Below are 13,975 nucleotides of genomic sequence, written 5' to 3'. Positions count from 1 at the left end.
ATCTCATGCTTGTGTTAATTAATTACTGGATATTTACGTTGCTTTCAGCGAGAAATTTCTTGCGATCGAGACTCTTAGATTCACAATCTAATTTTTATTTTGTCTTGGTTCAAATTGCATTTGTGTCTATCTTCCTGAGATTGAAATTGACATCTCAACCGAATTGAAGGTTGTACTATTATTAATGTTACCAGCCAGGACCCACCAATTGTTCTTGTTTAATCGCTTTAGATGAAATGTCCGTTTTCTAGGCATCAACATCCTTCATACATATTATTGTTCTTCTTCTTTTTTTTCGCTTCAAATCTTAGGCTGGCGATGTATTGGTTCTACAAATCTCACAATATGCCGACTACAAGGAGGCAATGCTTACAGGGTATTCAACTGAAATCCGTTACCTCACTTACCGGATCAATTTGCAAAATCGATCTTACTACGTATCGGTACTTATATTTTTAATAGGGTACACTACTTCGCGTATGAACAATAACACGGAATACAAGGTACAGGTTGAGCAAAAGGGGGTGATGATTATACATTTTTTTTTAAAGTTTTGGAACCCGAAACGTACTTGTAATTCTTAACCTTCACCTCGAAATCTATTTGATCATTCCGATCGGTTCTGTTGCACATCTGTATTTGCATATGCATCGGGTAACACGTGCTTAAGAAAACGTTATTTTCGCGCGGTGGCTAATTTCGAATTAGTTCATCTAAAAGCTCTTATGGACCACATATAAAGATCTTGATCCTTATATGGGTTAAACTTGACAATTCTTGCGACTTGTTCAATAAAATAAAAAGGCATAAAGAAAGGCAGGCATGGCTCAAAAGTCTCTGGTGATATTACATTGAGCGCTGTGAAGCTCTAGCTTCGAGCTAATCAAATAGTAATTTGTCCTGCTAAATTGAACAATTCATAAGATATGCAATGTAAATCCACGAGAAAAATGGTAAAACGACAAAAAAAATTATATGAATATGTTTGAGTAGTCCAATGCAGAAGAGAAATATACACTAAAATATTATTAAATAAATAATATGCTAGGATATTTTATGATACAGAGAACTCATCTAGACACGTCATTTTTATTTGGAAAATTATCCAATCAGTTCTAAGCCTATTGTACAGCCAAATTAGTGTTCCAACTTGATTGCATCGGCACTATCACGTCAGCCGATTGACGGCATTAATAACTGTAGATGAATAAATGACTTGATCGAATAAATTAATGAAAAAAGTTAGATTGCACAAAAGAAAAAGCTTAGAGAATTAAGTCGCACAAACAACAAAATTCAGCGACCTCAAAATGTACTTAACTAGAAGAAAGCAATATTAACACTAGAAGTACCAATTGGAGCAACACAAAAGATTCAAATGGGGAGAGTGAAAACTTGTTGTTTATTAGATATTTTTTCCCATTTTTACCTAATAAACAACAAATTTTTATTTCCCTCATTTTTGCTTGCTTTCCAAACATTAGGGGTGAGCATGGTTCCTGAGTATAACCGAGAATCGAATCGAACTAGCCATGGGAGCCGGTGTGGTTCCAAGTTTCAGTAGGAATTGGTCAGGTTCTCGATTATATATTTTTCGGAGCTATATTATGCGGTTTAGTTCTCGATCCTTGAACCAAACCGAATCGGACTGAGAATCATATAAGGAACCAAGGTAACCCTAAAATAGAGCATGACATATACGATATTACATAAGGCTTGGGTGAACGAAAATAAAATTCGTTCCTCTGAGAGCAACTCCTTGACTTTTATCGTGATTTGTGACTCCTCCGTGAGCAAGATGTTTAGGTTTTATGTTACGCGTTTTGAACTCTTTATTGTTCATTTTGTTTTACATGTTCATCTTTTATGATTTGTTATTATTAACAAATGGAGATTTTTGTTGTAGCGTTCACTTCCATTTTGCTTGACTAAAAATGAAACAAAACAAAAGGAAGAAAAAAAGAAATTGGTCGGTTCCCGGGTAAACCCCAGAACCGATCGAAAGGGTAAATTCTAAGTTTTAGGGTATACAGGGTAAGTTGCAGGTTCCAAAAATTAGAGAACCGATCCCGACAAGAATAGGTTTTAGGTTTCAGGTGGAACGTGAACCGACCCTGAATGCATTCGCCCCGATCAACTATGGTGTTGGAGAAAAAGTAAGTTAAGAGTGTCCTCGCGGCAAGTAGCGATACCATCACCACATTGATTATGGACTGTCCGGAATCAAGACTATCACCACATTGATTATGCCATTATCAAATCCAATTTTTTTGAGCATGTCTGTACTTACTTCACTCCAAAGCACTAGTGCACCATAGCCGATGAGATTCGAGAAGAGACCCTACTCCTCTGGTCGCATATATTCAAAGCAGTCCCTAGCAAAGGCAGGCTCAAAGATTAAAAGAAAAAGAAAAAGAAAAAGAAAAAGATAATCGGAAAGTGAAATCAAAGATCGGAAAAAATAAATTAATAAAGGATTCGTTTATTTAAATAAAAAGGAAATTGGAGGGTTATTCCTTAACTTTCACGTCTATTTTATTTGAAGACGAGGACGATAGAATTTGAAAAAGGCAAATTGGATAAGTTCTTGGGTTGCGTCCTAAATATTCTAAAGGCAAATTGGATAAGTTCTTGGGTTGCATCCTAAATATTCTAACGCCGCCTACTAGAAAGAAAGATCTTGTCCAATCTTCCTAAGCATCAATTAACTTTGTTTTAAATTGGCGATTACCAAGATCATTTTCTTTCATAATTACATTAACTTTGGTAAGGTCCCTGCTTAATGATTGTTTTGACTTTGGGGTTGGAGTTGCATCAGTCAAATAATCTTTTTCCTTTTTGGGTCCAACTTAGATTCGTATGAATAATTAGTGCCTATTCCACGTGGGGCAATTCTAAGCCATTGGGTCCAAAAGCTGTAATCTCCACTTTTCCCGGCCTTCATTGCAAATTTTTTTTTTATGTTGGTGGCTCGTAGCCAAAGTTCAAAAAGCACCCGTCCTATGAAATTGAGGGTGCATTTAATTAGCTTTTCGAATGGACTTTCGGCCTTTAGAATCTCTTGAAAAAAAGGTTGAGGTATTTGGTGAATTTATTTTGGGATCGCTTTGGGGAGACGCCGGTTATTGGCAAAAACTGAAAGACCAAATAGGTGGGAGCTTTCGGCATTTTCGGAAGGCAATTTTCAGGAATTTAATGACTTTTTCTTTCCTTTTTTCTTATTGCCTTTTCTAGTTTTCTCATATTACATTTTTACCGTTGAAGGGCCACATCTTAGGACACTTTGAAACCGTTCACGGGGAATTCATGGAGGAGGTCAAGGACACCGGCCAAGGGGTCGGGCAATGTCGACTCCGGATGTTGCTTGGCTCGCCTTGCTGAGGTCTCTCTATTTTGATTTCTTTTTATTTTTTTTTACGGATCTAGCTCGCTAATGGTCACGCGACACTGGCCGAGGGTTACGTGACGCTCGTGCTCAATTTCAAACCCTCATAGATGGAGTCGTGCGAGCCCTAGTCGAGCACGGCCGAGTTTTTTTAGAGCTAGGGGAAGAGAGAGCGACGGCATGCTGGACCGATGGAGGAGGCGGCGGCAGGGCTGTTTTCGCCGAGGTTGTCAGCTTCAACTGCTTCACAGTCGGATTTCTACAATCTTTTCTTTGCAATTTTTTTTAAAAAAAAAATTGCTTTCCACAGTCCTAGTCTAAAGATCAAAACCCTTTTAACCTAAAAGTCTTTGCATTTCCGTAAAAACTTCCCCCAAATGTCGAACCAAAACGCAGGTAACCTAATCAGATAAATACTAGAAATTGAATAACATTATGTTAGATGACATCATAATTTTATAGACAAGGATAAAAAACCTAAAGTCCCATCTGAATATCCAAATCTGCCATTATCGTCCGTCCTCGAAGACGCTCTCATGAGAATATGAATAATCGACTACACAGATTCTTAGTTTGAAGGAGAGATGATAAATGGTGCTTTATATTATGAACCGTAAAAAAAAAAACTACTATAAAAGCATATGAAATTTTAAAAAAAAAAGTTTGAAACATTCATTTATTGTTTTCTTTCATGATGATATCGTTTATGCAACATTTTGCCAACTAACAAAACTGATTCCTATACATAGAAATCAACAAATAGAAGCTTAACAAAGGGACTGTTCTTCTACTCTTTTTTTCCAATTTCGTGTATGGGTCGACAAATAGAAAGAATTTCTTTTCCTACCCTTTTTGGAAAGATTTTCTTAGTAGATGTAGCATTCTCTCTTTTCCAATTTGGCTTCTACTTTGCCATCAATTTGAACAGCAAGTTCTCTTGCCGAAATTACCCGAGAAATTCCCGACGTTGATCGTGGTGCCGTGAGGGAGCACCCCAGGGTTCGAGGCCGCCTCCTCCGCGGCCAGCGCCTTCCGGCTGATGATGTGGTAGATGTCGAGCAGGACCTTCTGGAACGCGTTCTCGATGTTGAACGCCTCCAGCGCCGACGTCTCGAGGAACGACAAGTTCTCCCTCTCGGCCATGGCCTCCGCCGTCTCTGCCGAGATAGCCCTCAGGTGGTTGAGGTCGGACTTGTTCCCGGCCAGCATGATGACGATGTTGGAGTCGGCGTGGTCGCGGAGCTCGCGGAGCCACCGGTGGACATTGTCGAACGTCTGCCTCTTGGTGATGTCGTAGACTAGCAACGCCCCGACCGCGCCTCGGTAGTAAGCGCTCGTGATGGCGCGGTACCGCTCCTGCCCGGCGGTGTCCCATATCTGAGCCTTAACCGTCTTGCCATCGACCTGAATGATATAAGTCGGAACAATTAATCCATGGTCATATTGGTTCGCAAATTCAATTTCAAAAAGATTACTTTTACGATTTTATTTTCAAAAAAACTGAATTTTATTAGCAGTTGTGTAGATCGGAAAGGTTTCATTATCAAAAAATGATATACTCCTATTGTCTTCAAGAACTCTGCAAATTCTTTATTTTCATGGAATTAGATGCTTTGGAAACACATTCTTTTAGTCAGATTCAATACGAAGAAAAAACAATAAAAAAAAAAACGAGAAGCCGAAAAACGATCTGATTTCGATCATTTCAATATAACCCGATAATGGAAAATCACCGGACAACATTAAGAAAACTTCCTCGGTCTATCCCGTGTTGAAATCGGAAACGCTTCAAAGAAATAAACCCGAGAACGCAAAAGCATCACCGGAGAATGCAATCGCGCGCCACGCCAATCCGTAATCGCGGAAATTAATTAGGATGCAAAGACAAATTAATCCAGGCAAGCAAAAACAGAAAGAAGAAAAATACCATTATTCTGATTAAAAAAAGATAAAGAAGAGGGGAAACGAATTGAACCTGGAGAGTCCTGGTGGCGAACTCGACACCGATGGTGGATTTGGACTCTAAGCAAAACTCATTTCGCGTGAATCGGGAGAGAATGTTGGATTTCCCCACGCCCGAATCTCCGATCAACACGATCTTGAACAGATAATCGTATTCTTGATCCACTTTATACGCCATTAAAAAGCGAATAATTTGCACGAGAATCGAATCGTTTTGACCATGGAAAGGTCGGCCCTTTTCTTTCCTTGATTGATCGATCGATTGATGATTGATGATCCCAAGCACAGAAGAAGAAGCTTCCTTCTCTTCTCCAAAAGGATGAAGCTAACCCACAGAGGAAAAAAGTTTCATTTCGAGCTCGATTTGCTCCTTCTTTTCTATTTTTTGGGGTCTTTATTTCTAATTTTTATATGTTCTTTTCTTGGGGGGGGGGGGGGAGAAATGTGAAGGGAGAAATTGTCAGTCCAATTGAGGAAAACAGAAATTTCGATTTGGAGGGGCGCGCCAATGGCCGTCCACGTTGGACAACAAGAGAGAATTTCGGGGAAATTCATGATTTGTTTTTTTTCCTTAAACCACGAACGTGAGAAATGTTTTTGTTGGGGTGTCGTGAATGACTTCACTTTTGCACCCACTCGAAATTTAATTTTTTTTTTTTTGGTAACCAAGGTGTTCGGGCCAGCTTGCACGCACGTCGACTATTCCTCGGGGGAGACTAGCATAGCAACCCACCACCATGACCCCCCACTTAAATCACAAGTGCTCAGCTGGGGAATCGAATCTGAGACCAGTGCGCCTAATCATACAATCCCAAGTACGCCCTAACCAACTGAGCTACCCATGGGTGGGTACTCGAAATTTAATTTGTCTCAATTTATCTCCATAAACGATAACAACATACGTTAGCTTAATCCAGATTCCATGTTGCTAATTTATCGAGGAGCGGTCATCCTTATGTAAAAGTGGCGGGACAATTGTTTAACAATGAAATTATGCGACGATGGTTGCGGAATAGTGAAGCTCTTTGAGCGGATTTTCGAGATATGCGATGATGAGTATTTGATGCCAAACAATTTCTTTATATGAGTTAGATTTGAGGTTTGAGGACAATATATTGGTAAGCAAAATAAAGAAATCTGATTTTGCCAGCATGAAATTTATCGAACATGACCACATCAAATCTCCATGAGATTTTTGGCCAAAGCAAACAAATCCTCCGTAATTGAGATTGCTAGACGTGATAAAATGCTTGAACAATTAACGAAACTTTGATGTATTCGATCAGTCTCGAGGCCTCGGAAGAGGAGATCCGCTCAGGAATGATCGGAACAACGCGAGCGCCTGAGAAGGAGATGTGAACGGGACCTCGTGAGCCGCCCCGCGCACGGCGGCGAACGTCAGGTACGTCACGTTCTTGCCATCCGTCAACGTGCCGAAGGATTGCGACCAACCTCCCACCTGCAAAGCCATAGAAAAAAAAAAGAGTGAATTTTATGTGATCAAACTACCAGCATTGATGCACCTAACAGCATTAATCTATGAAGGGCATGTTGGGTGTTGAATCATACCTGTTTCTTGTCCTACCATGGACCATATTTTGTGAAGGGATGGCGCAGGGTAAGAGCTTTCCAAAGTAATTCTGAAATTCAATTGATAGTAGTCTTTTTCATCTCATTCATCGTAGCATCCTTTTATAGGCGAGTAAGGAACAACTCTCCAAACTTGGAAAATAGAGAACTTAATAAATTCCTAGAAGACAAATCACAATTAACAAGGACTCTGGAAATCTAAAACTATTCAACTACTCTCGAAAATATAAGAGATCAGTAATGACCTTCGACGTCTTCGAGGAATGCTCCGGCATCAGTCACGGTCAAATCACGTCGGTTTCTGGCGATCATGTTTGTCAAGATAATCACATGCCAATCGTTCATTAATGGCCTTCGACGTCTTCGAGGAATGCTCCGGCATCAGTCACGGTCAAATCGCGTCGTTTTCTGGCGATCACGTTTGTCAAGATAATCACATGCCAATCGTTCTACATCAAGGGAACAAGTTTCAAATCTTTGGCTAGATTGTTGGCGATTATTCTAGTTTGAGTCAGGGGGATTAATGAATCTTGATCCCCACTGTTTCGATCACCAAACAGATAAACAAATTAAGATCACCAATTCATGGAGATTCTACCTGAATCCAGACTCGGATGAAATGAAGTTTTTAATAAGATCAAACCTGTATAGCCAGATAGGAATGCCTTCCAGAATGATCTCTGCTACGAGGGGGATCAGGTTCATGTCCAAATTATCCTCTTGATACACGAGTGGCCTGTAAAAATACTTTAGATTATAATGTTTCGGCACTACTTTTTTTGTGCGCATCTAAAACGCACGGACTAGACTTGATCATGGACTTGATCTCTGCAAAACCATTTTCTGGTTTTTCAAGTTTCGCTTAGCTTAGATCTTAACCTAATTCCATTATGTTATGATGAAATATCTTGAGAGAGAGAGAGAGAGAGAGCGAGAGAGACCCTAGACAAAAGTCCCAATGAAAAGGGAGGTGAGTGGTGTTAGCATGAAGAGCCCTCTGAACCTCAGGCTTGTTCAGATAAGTGAATATTCTTCCTTTAAGGCATGGATCTCCCGTCACTCCTAGTCCTCTCCTAGCAACCTGTCAAAATTTTCCCATCAAATTTACTCTGGCTGAGTTATTTGACCCACCGAATCTCATCAATCATGGCTAATTTAGATATATTTTTTAAACTCGCCGCGAGATCCACGCCCCCCCGCTTTGCCATCGGCAGAAATTGCTCCGAGTTAGAGCTCGAGGACGATGTGCATTTAGGTAGAAGGAGATCGTCGGACTTAACATCTTCGCTGACTTCATCGTTGCCCAGTCTGCCACCACCCAAATTCTCAGCCAGAGAAAATCTTTGTTGGTCCAAAAACAGAAAGGAGATCACAATAAAGTTCAAGAATTGAGTTGCTGCAGGTGCATCTTACCTCATTAGGGCATGGTCAATGCATTAATGAGTTTCACAACTCAAAACCAATAAGGAAATGACTATAAAAGCCAGAAGGACATTTGAAGAGACAGTCCCAAGAAGGAAAAAAAGCTCCCTCCGTTTTGCGTAAAAGAACTTTCAGAAAAAATACTTCTAAATTTTCCGGCGTTTAGTTTACGGAAACTAAATGAGTCAAGGAAAACATTTTATGTCAATGAAAAAAACATCTTTAAAAGTGGGGAAAATGATTTGAAAGAGAAAATCATCTTCCCTCCTCTTTCTTTCACCCAGACCAAACACGTTCTCTTCTGTGCACTACTTTTAGTTATTTTTTCTTTTTATTTTGAAAAAATAATTTTTTATTTTTTTATTTTTTCTTTACTTTTTATTTTTCTTTTTTCCTTCTTCTTTGTCGGCTCGTCGGCCACAACAATGACTAGTGAGGCTCGAGCCGGCGACCGGCTGAAGAAGAAGGGAACAAAAAAAAAGGAAAATAAAAGATAAAATAAAATAAAATAAAGAGAAAAGTAAAAATTAATTAAAAATTCGATTTAAAAAAATAAATATAAATATAAATAAAATAATATTAAAAGGATTGCACGGAGGAAAATTAAATCCGATTTTCCATACCAAACGGTGGAAAATATTTTCTAGTTCATTTTCAGGTTTTAGCCAAACACTGGAAAATATTGTTATTTTCTTGGAGAAAAACTTCTTGAAAAACATTTTCTAGAAATGTCACATTTTCCGCAAAACGAACGGAGCCTTACGCTACGTTTGTTTCACGGAAAATGAATAATTTGAAAAATATTTTCTTTCGTATCATTTACAAAAATGAATGAACAAAAAATATAGACATAAACTGTTATTGATAATGAAAATAAATTTTCATTGACTAATTATTACAAGCAATCATATTTTGGAAAATGTATTCTAAATCATTCATTTTTCGTGAAACAAACGGACCTTATAGCATTTTCTTCATATTCAACCTCCAAAATTACTACACCAAATTTCAAAAGACTACCTTGTGCTCTAATTGTTCCTTTTGACTATGTACATCAAACCTTGAAACCCACAAGGGCCATCTAGTGCTTCATGTCCCACGAAAAGAAGAAAAGGGGGGCGAAAAAGACGAGAAAAGAAGATTGAGAAAGGAAACAAAAGCTCAACGGCTGCAAAGAATTAGCAGCAGGAATGTCTAACATGAGACTAGAAAGATTTTCCCAACCCAAGGTTGATGTTGGATTTGTAATGTCTGTTGTTATCATTTGCACAAGGCAACTTCTTATTCATTCAAGAAAAAAAAAAAGAAAGTTAACTTTCAGACGAAACTGCGAAAAGAATTCAAGGGCCTTTAAGTGGAAGGCAAAAGGAGGTAAGAAGTCGAAACCTGAGAAGCTGGTGAACAGGAAGCAGTTGCATGTTGCCTCCGTCGGCTGGATAGAGTATGGACGAGTCACACTGGGCTGGGCTTGTAAGCTAATGCCAAACAAATTCTATGGATGAGTTAAAATTGAGATTATACAGGTAAGCAAACTCAAAATAAAAAATTCTTTGAATGTATATGATACATGAGCAAATAAAATCTCCATGAGGTTAATTCTTGGCCAAAGCAAACAAATCCTCCATAATTAAGATTTCCAGACATGCAAAACTTCGATGTATTCTATTAATCTCGGGGCATCGGAAGAGGAGATCCGCTCAAGAACGACCGGAACAATGTGAGAGCCTGAGAAGGAGATGTGAAGGGGACTTTGTGACCCGCCCCGCGCACGGCGGTGAACGTCAGGTAGGTCACATTCTTGCCTTCCCTTAAAAACGCCGAAGGATTGCAACCAACCTCCCACCTTCAAAGCCATGAAAAGAGTAAAGTCTACGTAAATAGCTACAAATTTTCGAGCCAAAATACTAGTTGATGTATCTAACAGCATTAATCTATGAAGGGCATGTTGGGTGTTGAATTGAATCATACCTGTTTCTTGTCATGCCATGGACCATATTTTGTGAAGGTGACAAGCTTCAAATCCCTTGCTAGGTTGTTGGCAATTTTCCCAGTTTGAGTGAGAGGGATTTTTTAATCTTGATCCCCACTGTTTTGATCACCAAACAGATGAATGAAATAAAATCACCAATCTTGGAGTTTCTTACCTAAATTGGGACTCAGCTGAAATGAAGTTTGATAAAATGAAACCTGTATAGCCAAATAGGAATGCCTTCCTGAATGATCTCTGCTACGAGGGGGATCAAGTTCATATCCACATTATATTCTTGATATTCAAGCGGCATGCAAAATATTCAATTATATATTTTGACGCTTATTTTTTCGCGTAACTAGAACACACGAATTAGACTTGATCATAGATTTGAGCTTTAGACATAACTTATAAAGTACGCAACTATTTTATTTTCATTTTCTCGAGATTCGCTTTGTTTAGACTCCAACAGTTTTAACCTAATTCCATTATGTTCTCATAATTTAGAAATATCCATAGTAGAGAGAGAGACCCTTGACAAAAGTCCCATTGAAAAGGGAGGTGAGTGGTGTTAGCATGAAGAGCCCTTTGAACCTCAGGCTTGTCAAGATAACTGAATATTCTTCCTTTGAGGCATGGATCACCTGTCACTCCTAGTCCTCTCCTAGCAACCTGTCCAAAATTTCCCAATCAAAATCACTTGAGTAAATTAACTGACCCACCAAATCTCATCAATCATGCCTAATTTATGTATATATTTAAGCTCACTGCGAGATCTACGACCCGTGCTTTGCCATCGGCAGAAATTGCTCCAAGTTCGAGCTCGACAACAATGGCCAATTAGACAGAAGGGGATCGTCGAAATGGACATCTTTGCTAACTTCGTCGCTCACTCTGATATTGAACACATGGTTGCATCCGTCAGAATACTGATTGTGCGCATACTCTCACATGTACTTAGAATTGTTGCAGACCGTCCTCTCCAAGTAGAGGGTCTTGTCCGCTGTCGCCCCATGCGCCCACAAGGGAAGAGAGGAAGCATTAGGTGATTCAGCTTCGACGAAGTAATAGAACAGAGCTCGGCGGTGACGAGCACCAGTGACAGCATAACCCGAGTATTACTTAAAGGAGACATTAAATGGTTGACCTGGAAGAGATGTTATGAGCTCAGCCTAAGATATAGAACAGTAGAACAATATGAACAGAGAGAGGATCCGAAGTGCCATGTGAGGGAATCTTGGTTTCGTGATTCTATCAAAGTTGCAAACTATTTTTCTCACACGCACGCACACAAACAACACAGACACGCACACACTTACAGTTATGGTAATCATCCGGTAATGACGCAGAGAGAAAGCGTAAATTTGGAACAACTCCAAAGAACTCGAAATTTTTATTCAATAATACTGTGATCTTGATTACAAGACGGACATCTTATATATAGAGATAGGACTCCTAATACTAATGGAAACCGAATAATTAAAGATAACATCTAATAAACTAATATAGGAAACTGCCTGAATGGTAATATAGGAAACTGCCTGACTGGTAATATAGGAAACTGCCTAAATGATAATATAGGAAATTGCCTGAATGGTTGTTTTCCCCAAAATCAGAAAAACTGCCGAGATTTCCGGTGATTACGGCGATCACATTGTTCAAGATAATCACAGGCTAACTGTTCTACATCATTCCCTCCCTCTTCGGAAAAACTCGCCCTCGATTGAGCATGATACTCAAATAACAGTTCTATATCATTCCACATGCGAAGCATCCGAAGTTTTCTTACAAGGGATGAAGTGCGACATCTTTGAAAATCGGTCAACCACCACAAAAACAGAATCTAAACCCCGTTGAGTGCGAGGAAGTCCCAACACGAAGTCCATCGATATGTCTACCCAAGGACTCGAAGGAATAGGCAAGGGGGTATAAAGACCAGTGTTCTGAGAGTGGCCCTTAGCGGTCTGACAAATATAGCATTTATTGACAAATCGCCCCACGTCTCGCTTCAGTTGAGGCCAATAGTACCGCTCCTCCACCAAGGCTACAGTTTTATCTCGCCCCAAATGTCCGCCAAGAGTACCACCATGAAGCTCTCGAATGAGTTGTTCACGCAAGGAACCACGAGGAATGCATAATCTATTGCCAAAGAACAAGAATTTTTCTTGGATTATCATATCGCCATGACAACCTGTTTCAGAACACTTCTCCCATATCTCACCAAAATCATCATCCTTAGGTTAAAGAGAACATAGGTGATCAAAACCGACAACATCAGTACGCATGGTCACGAGTGTCGCAGCACGTCGACTCAGCGTATCTGCCACTTCATTTAAATGGCCTGCTTTGTGACGAAGCACAAAATTAAATTGCTCCAGAAAAGAAACCCATCGTGCATGCATTTGATTTAAGTGCTTCTGACTCTTAATATGTTTAAGAGCCTGATGATCGGTGTTAAGAACAAATTCCTGCTGATAAAGATAGGACTGCCAATGCTTTATAGCTCGCACGACAGCATAATATTCCTGCTCATACGTCGACCAACGCCGGCGAACTTCATTAAGTTTTTCACTAAAGAAGGCTATAGGCTTACCTTCTTGGGAAAGGACAGCGCCAATCCCGACGCCGGAAGCATCACAGTCCAGCTCGAACACTTTCTCAAAATCAGGGAGCATCAATATCGGCGCCGTGGAGAGCTTTTCTTTTGTAAGAGCAAAACTGGCCGAAGCTTCATCTCCCCAATGGAATTTGCTCTTTTTTAAACAGTCAGTGATCGGGGCCATAATAGTACTGAAATCTCGAATGAAATGCCTATAGAATGTTGCAAGGCCATGGAAACTTCGAGCCTCGCCAACATTCTTTGGAACTGGCCAATTGCGAATCACGGCCACCTTATCTGCATCAACGTGAAGTCAATCCGCACCAACAACAAAACCCAAAAACAAGAGGCGTTCTGTCATGAAGCTGCACTTTTTCAGATTAATTAACAATTTATTTTGCTGCAAGGTTAGTAGGACATCCCTCAAGTGCTCCATGTGTTGACGTCCATCCGAACTATATATGAGTATCATCAAAGAAAACTACCACAAACTTGCCAAGAAAAGGTTTGAGAACCTGAGTCATCAAACGCATGAAAGTACTAGGCGCGTTAGTGAGTCCAAACGGCATGACAAGCCATTCGTACAAACCTGCACTTGTCTTGAAGGCCGTTTTCCATTCGTCGCCAGGGCGGTTGCGAACTTGGTGGTATCCGCTTCGAAGGTCGATCTTTGTAAAAATCCGTGATCCAGCAAGTCTGTCTAGCATATCATCAAGTCGTGGAATCGGAAACCTATACTTGACAGTAATCCGGTTAATGGCACGACTATCTACACACATACGTATGGTGCCGTCTTTCTTTGGCGTGAGAAGCGCAGGAACTGCACATGGACTTTTGCTTTCACGTAAGAAGCCCTTTCGAAGGAGCTCTCCCACCTGCTCCTGTAAAATTTGATTCTCCTTCGGATTCATCCGATAATGCGGCAAATTAGGAAGACTAGCACCTGGAAGAAAATCAATCTCATGCTGGATATTCCTCAAAGGAGGTAATCCGTCAGGTAAATCCTCAGGCATAACATCATTGAATACCTTTAATAAGGGCTTAAGAA

At 40.0% G+C, this 13,975-nt stretch overlaps 2 protein-coding genes and 1 pseudogene across 2 annotated transcripts; 1 reads left to right on the top strand and 2 right to left on the bottom strand.

Moving 5' to 3' along the window:
- Positions 1-13,975, top strand: part of LOC115668574 (mitochondrial outer membrane protein porin of 34 kDa-like) — an 88,582-nt pseudogene that overhangs the window by 37,900 nt on the left and 36,707 nt on the right.
- Positions 4,274-5,589, bottom strand: LOC130140649 (ras-related protein Rab2BV-like). Its single transcript, XM_056320575.1, has 2 exons — positions 5,361-5,589; positions 4,274-4,789 (listed from the first exon to the last, which is right to left on the bottom strand). Exons 1-2 carry the CDS (start codon positions 5,523-5,525, stop codon positions 4,301-4,303), a joined length of 654 nt encoding a protein of 217 aa, XP_056176550.1. The 5' UTR covers positions 5,526-5,589; the 3' UTR covers positions 4,274-4,300.
- LOC130140603 (serine carboxypeptidase 2-like) lies at positions 6,630-13,111 on the bottom strand. Its single transcript, XM_056320320.1, has 3 exons — positions 12,922-13,111; positions 12,412-12,467; positions 6,630-6,806 (listed from the first exon to the last, which is right to left on the bottom strand). Exons 1-3 carry the CDS (start codon positions 13,109-13,111, stop codon positions 6,630-6,632), a joined length of 423 nt encoding a protein of 140 aa, XP_056176295.1.

This window comes from Syzygium oleosum, unplaced genomic scaffold (assembly GCF_021117445.2).
Source record: "Syzygium oleosum isolate NSW1041296 unplaced genomic scaffold, Sole_v2.1 Sole_v2.20, whole genome shotgun sequence".
Lineage (NCBI taxonomy): Eukaryota > Viridiplantae > Streptophyta > Magnoliopsida > Myrtales > Myrtaceae > Syzygium > Syzygium oleosum.
The sequence above is the reverse complement of the archived record's forward strand: the minus strand, read 5'-3'. Positions and strand labels throughout refer to the sequence as shown.